This window comes from Ranitomeya imitator, chromosome 2, assembly GCF_032444005.1.
Source record: "Ranitomeya imitator isolate aRanImi1 chromosome 2, aRanImi1.pri, whole genome shotgun sequence".
Taxonomy (NCBI): domain Eukaryota; kingdom Metazoa; phylum Chordata; class Amphibia; order Anura; family Dendrobatidae; genus Ranitomeya; species Ranitomeya imitator.
In genome coordinates this window covers 37036141-37056754 of record NC_091283.1, presented here as the reverse complement: position 1 = coordinate 37056754, position 20614 = coordinate 37036141, and the positions used below count along the sequence as shown (strand labels likewise).

Sequence of the window (20614 nt, the reverse complement as noted above, 5' to 3'; positions counted from 1 at the left end):
AATGGGGAAGGTCTCACAGGCGGCACCTCTATGTATGGGAGAATGGAGAAGGTCTCACAGGTGGCGCCTCTATGTATGAGAGAATGGGGAAGGTCTCACAGACGGCACCTCTATGTATGAGATAATGGGGAAGGTCTCACAGACGGCTCCTGTATGTATGGGATAATGGGGAAGGTCTCACAGACGGCACCTCTATGTATGGGGGAAATGGGGAAGGTTCCACAGGCGGCTCCTCTATGTATGGGAGAATGGGGAAGGTCTCACAGACGGCACCTCTATGTATGGGAGAATGGGGAAGGTCTCACAGACGGCACCTCTATGTATGGGAGAATGGGGAAGGTCTCACAGACGGCACCTCTATGTATGGGAGAATGGGGAAGGTCTCACAGGCGGCACCTCTATGTATGGGAGAATGGGGAAGGTCTCACAGGCGGCACCTCTATGTATGGGAGAATGGAGAAGGTCTCACAGGTGGCGCCTCTATGTATGGGATAATGGGGAAGGTCTCACAGGCGGCACCTCTATGTATGGGGGGAATGGGGAAGGTTCCACAGGCGGCTCTTCTATGGGAAAACGGGGAAGGTCTCACAGGCGGCACCTCTATGTATGAGAGAATGGGGAAGGTCTCACAGACGGCACCTCTATGTATGAGATAATGGGGAAGGTCTCACAGGCGGCTCCTCTATGTATGGGATAATGGGGAAGGTCTCACAGGCGGCTCCTGTAGTATGTATGGGATAATGGGGAAGGTCTCACAAGCGGCACCTCTATGTATGGGATAATGGGGAAGGTCTCACAGGCGGCTCCTGTATGTATGGGAGAATAGGGGAAGGTCTCACAGGCGACTCCTCTATGTATGGGATAATGGGGAAGGTCTCACAGACGGCTCCTGTATGTATGGGAGAATGGGGAAGGTCTCACAGGCAGCTCCTGTATGTATGGGAGAATAGGGAAGGTCTCACAGGCGACTCCTGTATGTATGAGAGAATGGGGAAGGTCTCACAGGCGGCACCTCTATGTATGAGAGAATGGGGAAGGTCTCACAGGCGACTCCTGTATGTATGAGAGAATGGGGAAGGTCTCACAGACGGCTCCTGTATGTATGGGAGAATGGGGAAGGTCTCACAGGCGGCTCCTGTATGTATGAGAGAATGGGGAAGGTCTCACAGGCGGCTCCTGTATGTATGGGATAATGGGGAAGGTCTCACAGGCGGCACCTCTATGTATGGGAGAATGGGGAAAGTCTCACAGGCGGCACCTCTATGTATGGGAGAATGGGGAAGGTCTCACAGACGGCACCTCTATGTATGGGATAATGGGGAAGGTCTCACAGGCGGCTCCTGTATATATGAGAGAATGGGGAAGGTCTCACAGGCGGATCCTGTATGTATGGGATAATGGGGAAGGTCTCACAGGCGGCACCTCTATGTATGGGAGAATGGGGAAAGTCTCACAGGCGGCACCTCTATGTATGGGAGAATAGGGAAGGTCTCACAGGCGGCACCTCTATGTATGGGAGAATGGGGAAGGTCTCACAGACTGCACCTCTATGTATGGGATAATGGGGAAGGTCTCACAGGCGGCACCTCTATGTATGGGGGAAATGGGGAAGGTTCCACAGGCGGCTCCTCTATGGGAAAACGGGGAAGGTCTCACAGGCGGCACCTCTATGTATGGGATAATGGGGAAGGTCTCACAGACGGCACCTCTAGGTATGGGAGAATGGAGAAGGTCTCACAGACGGCACCTCTATGTATGGGATAATGGGGAAGGTCTCACAGGTGGCGCCTCTATGTATGGGATAATGGGGAAGGTCTCACAGACTGCACCTCTATGTATGGGAGAATGGAGAAGGTCTCACAGGTGGCGCCTCTATGTATGGGAGAATGGAGAAGGTCTCACAGACGGCACCTCTATGTATGAGAGAATGGGGAAGGTCTCACAGGTGGCGCCTCTATGTATGGGATAATGGGGAAGGTCTCACAGACGGCACCTCTATGTATGGGAGAATGGAGAAGGTCTCACAGGTGGCGCCTCTATGTATGGGATAATGGGGAAGGTTTCACAGACGGCACCTCTATGTATGGGAGAATGGAGAAGGTCTCACAGACGGCACCTCTATGTATGGGGGAAATGGGGAAGGTTCCACAGGCGGCTCCTCTATGTATGGGAGAATGGGGAAGGTCTCACAGACGGCACCTCTATGTATGGGAGAATGGGGAAGGTCTCACAGACGGCACCTCTATGTATGGGAGAATGGGGAAGGTCTCACAGGCGGCACCTCTATGTATGGGAGAATGGGGAAGGTCTCACAGGCGGCACCTCTATGTATGGGAGAATGGAGAAGGTCTCACAGGTGGCGCCTCTATGTATGGGATAATGGGGAAGGTCTCACAGGCGGCACCTCTATGTATGGGGGGAATGGGGAAGGTTCCACAGGCGGCTCTTCTATGGGAAAACGGGGAAGGTCTCACAGGCGGCACCTCTATGTATGGGAGAATGGGGAAGGTCTCACAGGCGGCACCTCTATGTATGGGGGAAATGGGGAAGGTTCCACAGGCGGCTCCTCTATGTATGGGGGAAATGGGGAAGGTCTCACAGGTGGAACATCTACAGTATGTATGTGTTGTGAGTTCTGCTCTTGGGCTCCCTCTTGTGGTTTCAAGTGGTATGGCTGCTCCTTGGAGTTAGCTGTATTCAGCTGCCTCCACTTATCGTCTCCTCTCTCGCATATTTTAGCCTGGCTGTTCCTTCAGCTAGTGCCACTTGTAAATAGTTCCTGGTTGGATTCACATCTCTTTGGAGTTCCCTGTTATCCTGACCAGTTCAGCAAAGCTAAGTTTTTGCTTACTTTTTCTGTCCATAGTTTGTGGACTTATCCATTCTGTTCTTTCTTTGTTTGTCCAGCATTATCAGTTTGAATTATTTTCTGTCTTGCTGGAAGCTCTGGGAAGCAGAGTGACCCTCCACACCTTTAGTCAGGTGTGGAGATTTTTTGTTTACTCTGCGTGGATTTTTGTAGTGTTTTATACTGACCGCACAGTGTTCCATCCTGTCCTATCTATCAAGCTAGACTGGCCTCCTGTGCTCATCCTGGTTTCATTCTGTGTATGTCTTTTTCCTCTCCACTCAGTCATTATTTGTGGGGGGCTAATCTATCCTTTGGGGATTTTCTCTAAGGCAAGATAGTTTTCCTGCTTCTGTCTTCAGGGGTAGTTGGCTCTTAGGCTGTGACGAGATGCCTAGGGAGAGTTAGGAGCATTCCACGGCTGCTTCTAGTGTTGTGTTGAGCTTAGGGTCTGCGGTCAGTACACTTACCACTTCCCTCAGAGCTCGTTCCATGTTGCTCCTAGACCACTGCATCATAACAGTATGGGAGAATGGAGAAGGTCTCACAGGCGGCACCTCTATGTATGGGAGAATGGGGAAGGTCTCACAGGCAGCACCTCTATGTATGGGGGAAATGGGGAAGGTTCCACAGGCGGCTCCTCTATGGAAAAAAGGGGAAGGTCTCACAGGCGGCACCTCTAGGTATGGGGGAAATGATGAAGGTCCCACAGGCGGCTCCTCTGTGTATGGTAGAATAGGGGAAGGTCCTTCAGGTGGCGCCTCTATGTATGGTAGAATAGGGGAAGGTCCCTCAGGTGGCGCCTCTATGTATGGGAAAATGGGGAAGGTCTCACAGGTGGCACCTCTATGGGAGAATGGGGAAGGTCTCAGAAGGTCTCACAGGTGGCACCTCTATGTATGGGAAAATGGGGAAGGTCTCACAAGTGGCACCTCTATGTATGGGAGAATGGGGAAGGTCTCACAGGCGGCACAACTATGGGAGAATGGGGAAGGTCTCACAGGCTGCACCTCTAGGTATGGGGGAAACGGGCAAGGTCTCGGAGATGGGCCCCTCTATATATATAGGTCTCGCAGGTGCTACCATTATCTATTGGAGTAAGAGGAGCCACCTGTGAGACCTTCCCCAATCTGTGGAAGAATGGGGAGGCGTCTGTCCATTTTTGCATAGTAAATGAAGAGATGACTTGTATGGATTTCATCCTTCAGATCTGTTACAGAACGCTCACTTGTCCACAGTCCCTATTTTGCCGGGACAGTTCAAGAAACGGACTGCAAAATGTCCACAACTGTGTGAGTAAAAGGTATATTAAGTATGCAGCAAGAGGAAAAGCTTGGAGAGCCCTTTATCCAGATAAATGGGGGCCCAGAGGTTGGACCCTCCCCCATCTCTCCGCCATTACGGTATATTATGCGGATCCTTCTTCGTTTTGTCAATGTTACTGTCACAACCTGTTCTATAAATTATACTTTAATGCTCAGAGATCCAGTTTTACAGGTTTGGCGGCCTGTACGAAGTATGCAGTGGTATAATCGCACTCGTACAACGCGCTCAGTATAATTCTAATTTGCCCTTTTTATTTCTTAGGAAACCAGAAATCCTAAAAGATATCGCACCCGGAGCTCAGCCGCCTTTCCTATTGTTCCGAGGAGAGGTCCGAACAGACACCAATAAGATAGAAGAGTTCCTGGAGGAGACCCTGGCCCCCCCAAAGTATGTATATGGGTCACAAGCGGGAAAAATGTTCTTGTAGACAGAGGTCATACTTCTGCCCCATTAACCTCTAGCGTTGGGCGATTGCCACCATATTATGGACTGAATCCGCGTGGTGAACTTTGTCATATGGCTTATATTATTTTCTTAGATTTTGGTAATATCCATACTTGCCAACCAACCCAGCCGAAAAGATTGGTGACATTTGCCAAGATTTTCTTGGTAGGCATCTCCTTTACGCCCTGGCGCCTTGTGGAGGTGGGGACAGAGTGGGCGGGGTGTGGCAAGGCTATGAAAGCGCTAACCTGCACCACAACACTCCGCCTCTACCAGATACCACCTTGTGAAAGTTTTCAACATAAGTGAAAGTTCACCTTCATATTCTGCAATAGGATCAGTACAGTATAAGTAATGTATGTACTCAGTGACTGCACCAGCAGAATAGTGAGTGCAGCTCTGGGGTATAATACAGCATGTAACTCAGGATCAGTAATGTAATGTATGCGCACAGTGACTGCACCAGCAGAATAGTGAGTGCAGCTCTGGGGTATAATACAGGATGTAACGCAGGAACAGTAATGTATGTACACAGTGACTGCACCAGCAGAATAGTGACTGCAGCTCTGGGGTATAATACAGGATGTAACTCAGGATCAGTAATGTAATGTACACAGTGACTGCACCAGCAGAATAGTGAGTACAGCTCTGGGGTATAATACAGGATGTAACTCAGGATCAGTAATGTAATGTATGTACACAGTGACTGCACCAGCAGAATAGTGAGTGCAGCTCTGGGGTATAATACAGGATGTAACTCAGGATCAGTAATGTAATGTATGTACACAGTGACTGCACCAGCAGAATAGTGAGTGCAGCTCTGGGGTATAATACAGGATGTAACTCAGGATCAGTAATGTAATGTATGTACACAGTGACTGCACCAGCAGAATAGTGAGTGCAGCTCTGGAGTATAATGCAGGATGTTTTATCCAGGATTGAGGTGTCTCTTCTTCCTGTGGCTATGGTTGGATTATTTATAAAGATGGGTACAGTTATACACGGTGGTGTAGACACAGGGTGTGTGAATGTTTGCCCAGTAGCTACTCCTAAGTAATCATGAGCCTGCGGACAGTAATAAACGTCTCCTTCGGCTCTTGCTGCTGTACTGTGGTGATGGTAGGCCGCGGGTGTAAGACTGGCTCGTTCTACCTAACTTTGGCTAAGGGCAGCCATCCTTGTGACTCACAAACTGCACAATGTACTTATTTTTTTGTGTGTGCCGAATTTGAGAACAAAAGAAAAAAATTTGTTTTTGCAAAATAGCTCAGCAAAGTCCAGCAGGAGCGTCAGTCAGGTGGGGCTGGTAAGGTGTGCGCCCTGGGTGCTAGGAGTCCGGGGGTCACCAACAAATTGGGTATAGTGCAGCCTGGAAGGTCCCCTATGTCCTGTACAGAACTAGTGAGGAAACTTTGGCCATTACTGACCGATTTTTGAATCCGGTTGAGTGGACAGGACATAATGGAGCACAGAAGAAAACTAGGGCATGCTTACTGAGCCGCGAGGCAGGAATTCCTTCATCTGACCCACTGTACGTCTCTTCATCAGATACCCAAAGTTGGCTGCCAAAAACCCAGAATCAAACACCGCTGGACTTGATGTCTTTGCCAAATTCTCCGCCTACATCAAGAATCCCAACCCGTCTCAGAACCAAAGTAAGTGCAAATCGCCCGAAGACCCGAGAAATGGTAATCCGCACCCAAAAGCCTGAAACTCGGGAGCACAAACCAGAGCAGCATATTTAAGTGCAGGGATCCAGTCTGCAGACCTTATCCAATCGTGGGAATAAACCACACTAACGTGAAATTCAGGCTTAATGTAGTCCGGAAGTAGTCTCATTAACCTTTTTATAGAGGGATAGATATACGGTATATATAGATATACGGTATATGTCTCTCTATCTATTATCTATCTTTGTATACCGTAATGTAGGATAATTTTTTTTAATTGCTTGAAAAATAAGTAAAACTACCATATACTTTTACATGGGTACCGTATATACTGAATCTTTACTCAAGTGAGAAAAAGAAACCGAAAACAAAAATGACTGGTGAGAAATTTCATTATGCAGGTTTATTTTGTTACTTACCATATTAAAATATATATATCTCTATCTTTCTATCTATAGATATATAAATTTTACACTAGATGGTGGCCCGATTCTAACGCATCGGATATTCTAGAATATGTATGTATATAGCAGCCACATAGTATATAGCACAGGCCACGTAATATATAGCACAGCCTACATAGTATCTAACACTGGCCAGATAGTATATAGCAGCCACGCGGTATATAACACAGCCCATGTAGTATATAGCAGTGTGTGCACCATATCCCTATTAAAAAAATAAATAATTAAAATAAAAAATAGTTACGGTATATACTCACCCGCCGGGAACCAGCGAAGCTGTGCCGATGCGCGCGCGGCTGCCGCCATCTTCCGTTCCCAGGATGCATTGTGAAATTACCCAGATGACTTAGCGGTCTCGCGAGACCGCTAAGTCTTCTGGGTAATTTTGCAATGCATCTCTGGGAACAGAAGCTGAGGGCAGCCGCGCGCGCCTGGGCGGACTACGGAAGGTGAGAATAGCAGGTTTTGTTTTTTTATTATTTTTAACATTAGATCTTTTTACTATTGATGCTGCATAGGCAGCATCAATAGTAAAAAGTTGGGGACACACAGGGTTAATAGCAGCGTTAACAGAGTGGGTTACCCGCGGCATAACGCGGTCCGTTAACGCTGTCATTAACCCTGTGTGAGCGGTGACTGGAGGGGGAGTATCCGGGCGCTGACTGCAGGGGAGTAGGGAGGGACTAATTCTCGGCCGGACTGTGCCCGTCGCTCATTGGTCGTGGCAGCCAGGACAGGCAGCTGGCGAGACCAATCAGCGACGTAGGATTTCTGGGACGGAAGTTTTCGACAGAAAGACGGAAGTGACCCTTAAACAATTATATAGTGTACTAGATGGTGGCCCGATTCTAATACATCGGGTATTCTAGAATATGCATGTCCACGTAGTATATTGCCCAGCCACGTAGTATATTGCACAGCCCACATAGTATATTGCCCAGCCACGTAGTATATTGCCCAGCCACGTAGTATACAGCACAGCCACGTAGTATATTGCCCAGCCACGTAGTATATTGCCCAGCCACGTAGTATATTGCCCAGCCACGTAGTATATTGCCCAGCCACGTAGTATATTGCCCAGCCACGTAGTATATTGCCCAGCCACGTAGTATATTGCCCAGCCACGTAGTATATTGCCCAGCCACGTAGTATATTGCCCAGCCACGTAGTATATTGCCCAGCCACGTAGTATATTGCTCAGCCACGTAGTATATTGCCCAGTCACGTAGTATATTGCCCAGCCACGTAGTATACAGCACAGTCACGTAGTATATTGCCCAGTCACGTAGTATATTGCCCAGCCACGTAGTATACAGCACAGTCACGTAGTATATTGCCCAGCCACGTAGTATACAGCACAGTCACGTAGTATATTGCCCAGCCACGTAGTATATTGCACAGCCCACATAGTATATTGCCCAGCCACGTAGTATATTGCCCAGCCACGTAGTATACAGCACAGCCACGTAGTATATTGCCCAGCCACGTAGTATATTGCCCAGCCACGTAGTATATTGCCCAGCCACGTAGTATATTGCCCAGCCACGTAGTATATTGCCCAGCCACGTAGTATATTGCTCAGCCACGTAGTATATTGCCCAGTCACGTAGTATATTGCCCAGCCACGTAGTATACAGCACAGTCACGTAGTATATTGCCCAGTCACGTAGTATATTGCCCAGCCACGTAGTATACAGCACAGTCACGTAGTATATTGCCCAGCCACGTAGTATACAGCACAGTCACGTAGTATATTGCCCAGTCACGTAGTATGCACCATACCCCTGTTAAAAAAAAAAAAAAATTTAAATAAAAAATAGTTACATACTCACCTTCCGGAGCGGATCGAGGCGGCCGGTTACTGATGCTCATCGCGCGCTCCGGTCTGAAGAGTGCATTGCGGTCTCGCGAGACCGCACGTCATCATCTCCTCGTGAGACCGCAATGCATGAAGCGGTCACCGGGGTGTCGCGAGGAGCATCGGTAACCGGCCGCTTCGATCCGGGGGCTCCGGAAGGTGAGTATGTAACTATTTTTTTTTTATTATTATTTTTAACATTAGATCTTTTTACTATTCATGCTGGTTGGTCACACAGGGTTAATAGCAGCGTTAACAGAGTGCGTAACACCGCGGTTAACGTTGCCATTAACCCTGTGTGAGCGCTGACTGGAGGGGAGTACGGAGCGGGCACTGACTGTGGGGAGTAGGGAAGGACTAATTCTCGGCCAGACTGTGCCCGTCGCTGATTGGTCGCGGCAGCCATGACAGGCAGCTGGCGAGACCAATCAGTGACTTGGATTCCATGACAAACAGAGGCCGCGACCAATGAAGTACGTTAACGCTGCTATTAACCCTGTGTGACCAACTTTTTACTATTGATGATGCCTATCTAATGTTAAAAATAATTTGAAAAATAAAAAATAGTTATATACTCACCGTCCGTCGGCCCCTCGGATCCAGAACAGGCCTTTACCGCTCCTCACGACGCTTGTCTTCTGGGTGCCCGGCTGTTTCCCGATCTCTTACGGAGCCGCGGTGGATATGAGATCCATGATTGATGGTCTCCTTCTATATTCAGGAGGGTTTCTTTTCCTACGGCCCCACCTCGCCCTCTATGGCTTGATGCAATAGAAGTCCTCAGCAGTCTGGGAAGGGGGAAGCTTCACTTTTTGGCTTGCTCTCCAGAAGTCTGGAGGCCCCGTCACTATCGGTCACAACCACAGCTTCCTCCCTCCGCCGCCACTTGCTGACTGCACATGATTTCCGTGGTTTGTGTTGTGCATGAGGTCATATCTCGCCCCAGGGGAGTTTCCTCTGTTGCAGAAGCAACAAGAGACACAAGGCTCCAGTCTTGATGAAAAGTTGTCAGAGCTGCAGAGTAAAGCATGGTGGACAGAGCAGCAACCTGAGCTTTAAATGAGAAGGGAGACTTCTCCAGACTCTAGTTACTGACTGTATAGTATGCTAGGTGTGCTGTATGCTCTCTCCGTATCTGTATACGTTCCTGGTGTAACCGGTCCTTCTACTCCCCAGCTCTGGAGAAAGGCCTCCTGAAGGCCCTGCAGATTCTGGACTCGTACCTAAACACTCTCCTCCCGGAAGAAATAGATGAGAACAGCGCCGAGGACGAGACCGTGTCTCACCGCAAGTTTCTGGATGGAGACGAGCTGACGCTAGCGGACTGCAACCTCCTCCCTAAGCTGCACATAGTCCAGGTGAGAGGCGCCAGAGCCTTCCAGTATCATCTGTGATATGGACCTGGGGAGCAGAGCTGCAGGATAAAGCATGGGGGGAGGGCAGTGGGAGCTGTAGAATAGAGAGATGGTGTCTGAGTTCCTTTCTTAGCTTAGACTCCTACACAGCTAAAGTACAGTCAGTGAAGAATCGAGATCAAAGCGGGTAAAAATGGTAGGTAAAAAAACATCTGTGAGCATGGACCAAAATATGAAGGGGCTCCTCCAACCCTCATTGTAAGCAATAGCTCCATCCCCCTCATCCATGTTCTGCCAGTTTATAGGAAATATGTCTTTCTAATCCCTGAAATGGCACCTCTCACCCCCTCCCTCCATGCTGGACCTCTGAAATGGCACCTCACACCCCCTCCCTGCCTGCTGGGCCCCTGAAATGGCACCTCACCCCCCTCCCTGCCTGCTGGGCCCCTGAAATGGCACCTCACCCCCCTCCCTGCCTGCTGGGCCCCTGAAATGGCACCTCACACCCCCTCCCTGCCGGGCCCCTGAAATGGCACCTCACACCCCCTCCCTGCCGGGCCCCTGAAATGGCACCTCACACCCCCTCCCTGCCTGCTGGGCCCCTGAAATGGCAACTCTCGCCCCTCCCTGCTGCTGGCCCTCTGAAATGGCACCCCTCGCCCTCTTCTTGCCTGCTGAGCCACTGAAATGGCACCTCTCGCCCCCTCTCTGCCTTCTGGGTCCTTGAAATGGCACCTCTTGCCTGCCGGGCCCCTGAAATGGCACCTCACGCCCCCTCCCTGTCTGCTGGGTCTTTGAAATGGCACCTCTTGCCCCCTCCCTACCTACTGGGCCCCTGAAATGGCACCTCATGCACCTTCCCTGCCTGCTGGGCCCTGAAATGGCACCTGTCGCCCCCCCCCCCCCCCCTCCTGTCTGCTGGGTCCTTGAAATGGCACCTCTTGCCCCCTCCCTACCTACTGGGCCCCTGAAATGGCACCTCATGCACCTTCTCTGCCTGCTGGGCCCTGAAATGGCACCTGTCGCCCCCCCCCCCCCCCCTCCTGTCTGCTGGGTCCTTGAAATGGAGCCTCTCACCCCCCTCCCTGTCTGCCGGGCTCCTGAAATGGCACCTCTCGCCCCCCCTCCCTGCCGGACCCCTGAAATGTCGCCTCACCCCCTTTCTGCTACTGGACCCTGATATGGCGCCTCTCACCCCCTTTCTGCCTGCGGCTCCCTGAAGTGGCGCCTCTCGCCCCCTTCTCTGCTTCTATGCCTTCAGCTTCCTGAAATCTCATGTCTCGCCCCTCTTTTTCTGCAGGTGGTCTGTGAGAAGTATCGAGGCTTTAAGATCCCAGAAGAGTTCAGTGGAATCCATCGCTACCTGACAAACGCCTACAAGCGGGAAGAATTTGTTAGCACGTGCCCGGCCAAAGTTGAAATTGAACTTGCATACGCCCCGGTGTCCAGACCCCTCAAGTAGCAAGACCGCTCTTCAAGAGAAAGAGGAACTCCTCCTATTTAAACTCCTTGTGATAAAAAGAAGAAAAAAATGGCTTATGTTCCTTTAAGGAGGACAGAACATTGATTGGCCTGTCCGACCGCCACTTAATAAATCTGAAAAGCTCCTCCTCTAAATGGGGGCACTGTTATAATGGAGCGGGACCAGTGTAGTTCCCATAGGCTGCCTCTAGGTGGCAGTGTAAAGGCTAAACTGCCTGCGCCTCTTTTATATCATATAGAGAAAGGAGATGTTCCCACTGTGCCTTAAAGAAGACCCGTCACCAAGCCAAAAGTGGGCAGGTATTACTTACTCCTCTCCCCTGAGTATTTTGTTTTTTTTTTGTTTTTTATATGGATCTTTTTTTTAATACAAATTTTGTATGGTCTTTAGAAATGTGACTCCCAGGATCCTCGGGGGCGTAGCCTGCATAATTACCCTGTGAGCCACGCCTCCTCAGTAAAGATCCATATAAAGGATCACCAGATAAGAACATCCATATTTCTGGAACCATATGGCGGATTTAAAAAAAAAAAAAAAAAGGAAGGATTAAAGTAAGAGCAAAAAAAGGTCACTTTTGGCCTAGTGACAGGTCCTCTTTACAGCTACTTATTTTATTATTTTTTTTTTTTATACAGATTGTGGTCAACTAATGTATGATTTATTTTTTTTTCTCTAATCAATGGCAATATTCCACTAGATGGGCTGAGACAATCAAAATATACAATTCTTGCTACCTCTTCCTGGAAGAGATTCCCATAATACACAGTAGTCCATATAGGCAGAAAAAAACAAATCTTTATAAGGGCTATGGGATCACATCCTGAGGTCACTCACATCCGCCACAAGTGCCTGATTATACCCGTCCGGCTGTAAATATGATGAGGGACCAATATTACGTAGGGGACCCCAAATTAATATTTTACTGATATAAAAATTCTACCTGGCCTCTTCTTGCATTTTTGCCCCTCCCCCACCTTAAACAATTAAAGGTGTTGTCCAATTTAGACCTTTTTTTTTTTTTTAAATACTTTAAAAGGGTTGTCCCACAAACAAATATGCATGATCCTTGTGGGTCTGGCTGCCAAGGATCCCACCCAATGGATTTTGTGACACCCCCCACCCCCCCGCCACCCCCATCCATGAGTTCGTTAGGGGATCCCGGAATTTGGAACCCAATGAGTGACCTATTTATAACCTTTTCTACAGATAGGTCAGTGTTCCCCAACTCCGGTCCTCAAGAGCCACCAACAGGTCATGTTTTCAGGATTTCCTTAGTATTGCACAGGTCATTGAATGCTTGCCTGTCCAGGTGATGCAATTATCACCTGTGCAATACTAAGGAAATCCTGAGAGCATGACCTGCTGGTGGCTCTTGAGGACCGGACTTGGGGAACACTGACATAGGTAATGAATGATCTTTGAGTCGACCCTCTTTAATAGAGGGGGGGTGTGGTGCACTTAAAGCCCCTCGTCTATCAATCAGAGCAAAGGCAACTACCAAAAGTGTGGAAGACTGGACATGTGCAGTGACTTGCCCGTTAATTTTAATCGGAATGGTGTAATACTTTATTTCTCCTGCGGTAGTGCTGTAGGGAAACGGAACACTTACTGGCAGGTTCCAGCAGCGATCACCGGTGATCACTTGTGGTGTCGGCAGTGGAGAGCTCTGTCATTAGTATGCCAGAGGAACCTTGTAACAAAAAAGTTTCTACCTTTTTTAGATAACGGGTCTGCGGGGAGTATATCACTTATGATATTAAGCATTCCATGTAGTTCCGTAATAGTAATCACAGGAGGGTTTGATCATAGGCGGAGAACCTCTTTTTCTAGTTCACCGCACTTCCGCTTAGTTATGTTCCTGTGTGACCGCACAGGGGCCCTCAAGGATCCGGGCACAATACCTGCCATTTATAGACTTTTTATTTTTGTTGTATATTTCTAATGTTAAGATGCATTTTTTGGTTTTTTGATTAACACACATGACAACCCCAACCTACCCCTCCAATAGCAGACGCTGACCCTTAGTTTGTGATTAGCAGATGACAATGGCGCCCCCCTAGAGTCTTAACTTTTTGTTTATTGCAATAGTTTGGCTATAGGACTCATTCTCACTTTATAAACCCCCGACATAGAAGTTGTATATTTAATATTATTAATAAAACAGCCTGAATATTCACATTTATATTAAAAAAACAAACCTGAAAACCCTATCTATGAGTGATGTCTATGTATACAAGTAAAAAAAAAAATCTAAAGCCTGTGAATTTCCCATATGAATTGGTAAATGCAGCGTCTCTCGCTTCCGCCGATCCGCCATGGCTGCACACTACAGCGTCTCTCCAGGCCTAATGTCAGATACATATCCCCTTCAGCACTCAGCTGGAGGACTTTGTGGGAATGGAGGGGGTGAAGACTCAAATTACTGACAGACTCAAACAGGTTTTGATCTAGAATATCCCTGTATTTCACACCATCGGTCTTCCCCCTTGGCACAAACCATTTTCCCTGTCCCTGTTGCCAAAAAAGCATGATGCTACCACCACCATGTTTCACTGTGGGGATGGTGTTCTTGGGGTGATCGGCTGTGCTGGTTTGGTGACAGACATAGCGTTTACCTTGGTGGCCAAAAAGTTCAATTTTGATTTCCTCTGACCACGGCACCTTCCTCCACACATTTGTGGAGTCTCCCACGTGTCTTTTGGCAAACTGAAATTGAGCCTTACAATATTTGTGTGTAAATAAAAGCTTTTTTCTGCCCACTCTTCCATAAAGACCACCTCTATGGAGTGTACGGCCGATTGTGGTCGTACGGACAGATACTCCAGTCTCTGCTTGGGAACTCTGCAGCTCCTTCAGGGTTACCTTTTGGTTGCTGCTGCCTCTCTGACTAATGCCCTCCTTGCTCGGGCGGAGAGTTTTGGTGGGCCAAAGGTAAGAATATTTTTGCAAGTCGCTATAAGTAAATGTTAATATTCCGTGATTCTGGGAGACGTCTCTTGACTGTGAACATGTTGGATCTGAAGAAATGGGAGCATGTCTAGTCAAAGGACGTGAGATAATGGGGCGATTATGGCTTTTGGGTGGAGTTTTGCTCCGGAACAGGAGCCTTTGAGGTTCCACATGACACGTGGAGGAATGGTCGTCTAGCAGAACCCTGTGAACATGCTGCTGCACGCTCCATATACCCGCGAGATACAGTCTAGTGAGGTCTGAGCATATGTAAAATATATATTATAATGTATAGATCAGTCTGTAAAATATATATTTACACACATATATACATACACGCCATAATATAGAAACATTACACAGATGAGACGGTTGAGTTTGTCGTGTAAGGCTGCTATCGCATAGATTGCTATTTCTTTGCCTAGGCGTCTCTTTGCACCCCCTGGGGCACTGATAGGGCTCACATTCCACTTTCCTCCCCTACATACCTCTTACCCTGGGGCAGAACTGCATTAACTGCTTGTTGTGACCTTGTCCTAGCACCTACTGGCTGCTGCCACTAGGGGGAGCCCTTTTCATATATCCCTTACCTGTACACATGCATTTGTTGACAGCGCCCTCTAGTGGCGGATGTAGGGAGTAAAAAAATAACGGGATATTACTTCTCTAAATAAAAACGTATAATGTCGAAATTTGAGAACTTTTTTTTCTGGATTAACATCCTCTTTATTGATCATCAGCATACTGTCACCATTTCTATTGACTTATTATTCTCTGTATGGAACAGTAATATATAAATACATTATTAGGGGTATATAATAGAATAGCGGGTGCAGGTGAATGCGCGGACCCTCACACAAGGGTTATGACAGGAGCAGTAGTAGTGCCGGTATAAGGGCGATGCTTAGGGATGATCTGGACCCCGGGCCGGAGTTGCAGAGGTCGGTGTCGCAGCAAACATTGTGATAGGTCACGTTGACGCCCAGCGTGCTCTTCTCACCACTGATCCCACACAGACTGTTCACAGCGCAGCTCATCTCATGCAGGATAAATGGAAAGTTTTCTGTGGGAGAAAGGGAGCATCACTGTACAGAAGTTTCCATGCTGCAATCCCCACACTTACCACAAGGGGGCGCTCTCCAGTTAGGGTCAGTAAAGAAACACCTGTGTCAGAAAAAAACAACAACCCTGAGCTGTAATGCCCCCCATGACCACCAGTTGGCAGCACTTACTTGTTTTGCCGGAGGCGGTGGAGTACAGGCATCTTTCTTTGGGAGGACATTTCACTGGGAATTTAATGCAGTCCATTGGGGAAAGGGTTGGAAACAGACAAGTGTAGCATCGCAGTCCGTCCCCTGTAGGGTTAAGCGCAGCGTTACTCCTCGGTGTCTCTCCCGGTTACGTCGCTTCTGGTCATGTCTGATCGCAGCGCACAATTCTGCTTTGGCAAAGGGAGACGTTCATTGCATAAAGAAGGGTAATCGGGTTTCTATTTTCAGAGTCGCTTCCAGAAAAGTGGAGTTAACCATTAAAGAGATTGTATTGTCAGAAAATGACCTATGGTTTAAATCCGGTTTATAATGTTAAATTTTGTTGTTGTTGGGCCTTTGTTTTTCAAATGTATATATTCTGAAAGCTTGAGATTTTTACACTGACCACCAGGCCTTATACTGTACAGATGACTTTGCAGCAGTCTCATCATCACAGATAGGATTAAAATGAAAGGTAAGACCTCTATATAGAGTAGATGTCACAGCTCACCTCCTCCTCCTCCTGTACAATGACTGATAACACCTCTATACAGTAGATAACACAGGATCCATCATTCACAATAGGTGATGTCACAGCTCACCTCCTCCTCCTGTACAATGACTGATAACACCTTTATATACAGTAGATAACACAGGATCCACCATTCACAATAGGCGATGTCACAGCTCACCTCCTCCTGTACAATGACTGATAACACCTCTATATACAGTAGATAACACAGGATCCACCATTAACAATAGGTGATGTCACAGCTCACTTCCTCCTAGACAATGACTGATAACACCTCTATATACAGTAGATAACACAGGGTCCACCATTCACAATAGGTGATATCACAGCTCACCTCCTCCTCCTGTACAATGACTAATAACACCTCTATATACAGTAGATAACACAGGATCCACCATTAACAATAGGTGATGTCACAGCTCACCTCCTCCTAGACAATGACTAATAACACCTCTATATACAGTAGATAACACAGGATCCACCATCCACAATAGATGTCACAGCTCACCTCCTCCTCCTGTACAATGACTGATAACACCTCTATATACAGTAGATAACACAGGATCCACCATCCACAATAGGTGATGTCACAGCTCACCTCCTCCTCCTGTACAATGACTGATAACACCTCTATATACAGTAGATAACACAGGATCCACCATTCACAATAGGTGATATCACAGCTCACCTCCTCCTCCTGTACAATGACTGATCACTCAAGAGATGATACACGCAGCCATACAATAGCCCTATTACATCTAAGAGCATTGGACCAATGGAAATTTTAGAGACACTACCTTTTTTAAAAATAAATCTGTTACTTGCCGTAAATGGTTTTTTTTTTGTTACCTAGTGTAATTGTCACTGTTCTCTTGAATCCCGCTATGTTTTTATATTGTTCTTGCCCCTCTCTGTTCCTGAGATTTGACCCCCTATTGCATAATTATAAATGTAATATTTTTAGCCAACTAGGCGTGGTCCACAAGAAGACCTAGTTGAGGACCACTCCCACTTCGCTAGCAAAACTAGATTTATATAGATGGAAGAGGCCATATAGTAAGTGTAGGGACCGATGATCCTTACTGTACAGTTTAAGTCCATATCACAGACCTTATAAAATATCCTCCCACTCCGGTTCAATATATACCATTAGCGTAGCTACTGTGGGGGGCAGAGCGGTGCTCTGAGGGGCCACCCGGAGCCACGCTATGTAACTATTGGCGTGCACAGCGCGCCGATACAGTCACATTCTGCGTCAGAGCAGGGAGAATCTATCTCCCTGCTCTGTCGCCCGGCCCATATAGGGTCCCTGAGCAGGCGGAGGGGCCGGTGCCAGCAGTGGGTCCCCGCCTGTCATTGCAGGGTCAACTGTATGGGCATCTAGCCGATGCAGCTGACCGCATTGATGGGAGAAGGAGCGCTACACTCCCTCTCCCATCATTCCTCTCTCTGATGCAGACACTGACAACGGGCGCGATGACGTCACTACCCGGCGCCCATTGTCAGGAGAGGAGCGGGTGGAAGCAGGAGGAAGAGAGGTGAGTATTTGTTTATTATCATGCAGCCCCATTAAAAAAAATAGAGAGGCTGCCTATGGGGGGCTGCATTATAATAGAGAAACTGCCTATGGGGGGCTGCATTATAATAGAGAAACTGCCTATGGGGGGCTGCATTATAATAGGCTGCCTACGAGAGGGGGGGCTACATTATAATACAGAGGCTGCCTATGAGAGGGGGGCTGCATTATATTACAGAGGCTGCTTAAGAGAGGGGGCTGCAAAATAATACAGAGGCTGCATTATATTATAGACTGCCTATGGAGAGTGCGTTATACTATATAACATAGTAACATATTAGTAAGGCCGAAAAAAGACATTTGTCCATCCAGTTCAGCCTATATTCCATCATAATAAATCCCCAGATCTACGTCCTTCTACAGAACCTAATAATTGTATGATACAATATTGTTCTGCTCCAGGAAGACATCCAGGCCTCTCTTGAACTCCTCGACTGAGTTCGCCATCACCACCTCCTCAGGCAAGCAATTCCAGATTCTCACTGCCCTAACAGTAAAGAATCCTCTTCTATGTTGGTGGAAAAACCTTCTCTCCTCCAGACGCAAAGAATGCCCCCTTGTGCCCGTCACCTTCCTTGGTATAAACAGATCCTCAGCGAGATATTTGTATTGTCCCCTTATATACTTATACATGGTAAGTTTATCATTAACTAGGATCCCCAAGTCCTTCTCCCTGTCAGATTTACCCAGTGGTTTCCCGTTCAGTGTGTAATGGTGATATTGATTCCTTCTTCCCATGTGTATAACCTTACATTTATCATTGTTAAACCTCATCTGCCATCTTTCAGCCCAAGTTTCCAGGAGGTCTATGGGGAGTGCATTATACTATGTGGAGGCCTATGGGGAGAACATTATACTGTTTTGAGGACTGGTGTGTTATACTATATGGAGGCTATCTAGGAGGCCATCATACAGTGTGGGGATTATAGTGATGGGGCCATCATACAGCGTTGGAGCCATTAAATAGTTTGGGGAATATTAAAGGGTCAATATATATACAATGAGGGGTCAGTATACTGTGTATAACAGAGCATCACGCTGTGTATAGGGGAGCTGTACAGGGTGCAGACTCGGAACACTGGTAAATGTAAAGTGGGCACTTATTGTTATAGGGGAATGCAGGTTACTGTGACTATTAAAGGGGCACACAGGGTACTATTACTTTTTAGGGGACAAAATATGGGCACTGTTTTCTGGGACACTTGCACCCGACATTACTATATTATAGAGGGGTGCTTTAGAATTTAGAGGGTACAGAGAACCACACAGCAGGGGCAGTAATAGGGACACATATGGCAGCAGCGGCTCAGTATTGGGGTATCAGTAGGATGAGGAGTTTGTGCAGGTTGGGAATAGTCCCATTGGTGACAGTGCTGAAAATGTGAGAAGTGAAATGTGACTTTGTTGTATTCTCTGCAGCCGAGTCCTGGCTGGAAGAAGTTGTCATATCGGTCTGGGCCAGATGGAAAAGACGGGAAAAGTGAACGATTCCATCAGAAAGAACGTCAGCGGTAACTCATTATCTGTAACTATGCGGTAATCTCTTATATGTGCCGTAGGACCGGTATTATTTACCACTGCCCATATGGTGATAATATCAATATTGGTCTTTATATAGAGATTATCTTCAGTAACAGCGCAGTCATCTGCTGAGGTTCTCCTCCACTATTAGGGTGCGTCACCCAGTTGTAATCAAGGTTACCTGGTTAGGGGCCCACTCAGAAGCTTAGCCCCCCGAACCAAAACCCTAGCTACGCCTCTGACATATACCATTGTATTCTTACCACTCTGTATGAGGAAGACCAAGGTCAGAGCGAGAATGAAGATCTTCATGGTCGATCCCTTCCTTGTGTGCCGCTTGAATCTTATGTCCATCCCTTTTATATCTGTTTCCTTTATTACCAACCTCCTTCTTCTAATTAACTATAATTTAATTTGTTTCACTCTGTTTTGCATCTGAGCTGGTTCTACGCCAGATTCATGGAACATAGAGATGATGAGGATCTGGTGATGTTTCGTAAAGGGATTTTCCAACCAACACTAATATTAAAAAGTTTGCCCGGGCGGCCTGATGTAAACTGTTAAGAGTCGGAACAGTACAACTCTGTTGCCGAGAGTTTTACTGAATGGAAACTGATCCAAAAGTTCTATTGGAGCTACAAGAAAGTCATCATCAGGAACTTGGGATTGACCTTCAAGCTTCTTCAAAGTGAAATTCAGATGGGGCTGAGTGTTAAGGACACTATAGTTATGAGACAACCTCAAGGTCCTCTGGTGGATAAGTCTGTCAACGATCCTAGATATTCTTCAATCTTCATATTCTTCAACCCTGAACATTCTAGATCAGAGGCCCGATTCAGTATTGCATTTGGGTTCTTAATTGTCATTGTGGGATGAGGTTGAGGGTTCCAGATATTTTTTACCGATTTCAAACATTTAAAAAAAAAAAAATAAAGAGCATTTTCAAATTTGCGCAAAAGTCATGAACCGCGAGCGCCGTTTTGAAGAATTTGATGAAAAAAATGGTAATGAATAGCAGGAGACAAAAAAAAACTTAAAAAAACCAAACCTGTAAATGATGACTCGAGACCCAAATTTTTGACCTGCAAGATAAATGATGGCATGTCTGCTAAGTAGGGATGTTTTATGGAACATGAAAGGTGGAGCTGGTCCTTGAGAACCATGAGGGTTGTGTTAATGAGCGGGATACGTCAGGAACCTCTCTAGAACGTTCTGTAACATCCCAACCATGGATGGTCACGTATGGACCAGGTACAGGAATATGGACCTTGCTCTTCCTCCTGCCTCTCACCGCATCTTCCCCAAGATTAACACAGAGGAACTAACTTTTAGACAGAT

At 47.2% G+C, this 20614-nt stretch overlaps 2 protein-coding genes across 2 annotated transcripts in view; one reads left to right on the top strand and one right to left on the bottom strand.

Annotated features, from left to right (window-relative positions):
• The window catches only part of CLIC1 (chloride intracellular channel 1), a 35740-nt gene extending 22082 nt beyond the window's left edge, over positions 1-13658 (top strand). The window contains exons 3-6 of the mRNA XM_069746489.1: positions 4436-4561; positions 6167-6273; positions 9787-9968; positions 11266-13658. Coding sequence (XP_069602590.1) covers positions 4436-4561; positions 6167-6273; positions 9787-9968; positions 11266-11427 — 577 coding nt within the window. The 3' untranslated portion in view covers positions 11428-13658. The remainder of the gene's footprint in view (positions 1-4435; positions 4562-6166; positions 6274-9786; positions 9969-11265) is intronic.
• Positions 13659-15089: 1431 nt separating this feature from the next.
• LOC138661653 (ly6/PLAUR domain-containing protein 2-like) lies at positions 15090-19652 on the bottom strand. Its single transcript, XM_069746490.1, has 3 exons — positions 19540-19652; positions 15630-15752; positions 15090-15460 (listed from the first exon to the last, which is right to left on the bottom strand). Exons 1-3 carry the CDS (start codon positions 19628-19630, stop codon positions 15261-15263), a joined length of 414 nt encoding a protein of 137 aa, XP_069602591.1. The 5' UTR covers positions 19631-19652; the 3' UTR covers positions 15090-15260.
• Positions 19653-20614: the final 962 nt, after the last annotated feature.

Bases quoted from the DNA above. Each gene is read 5' to 3' on its own strand.
- LOC138661653 (XM_069746490.1), bottom strand. From the start codon at position 19,630: ATGGACATAAGATTCAAGCGGCACACAAGGAAGGGATCGACCATGAAG. The intron at 15,753-19,539 runs GTAAGAATACAA...TTAACCCTACAG, and splicing joins GGTCTTCCTCATACAGAGTG to GGGACGGACTGCGATGCTAC. The intron at 15,461-15,629 runs GTAAGTGCTGCC...TTTCTCCCACAG, and splicing joins CACCGCCTCCGGCAAAACAA to AAAACTTTCCATTTATCCTG.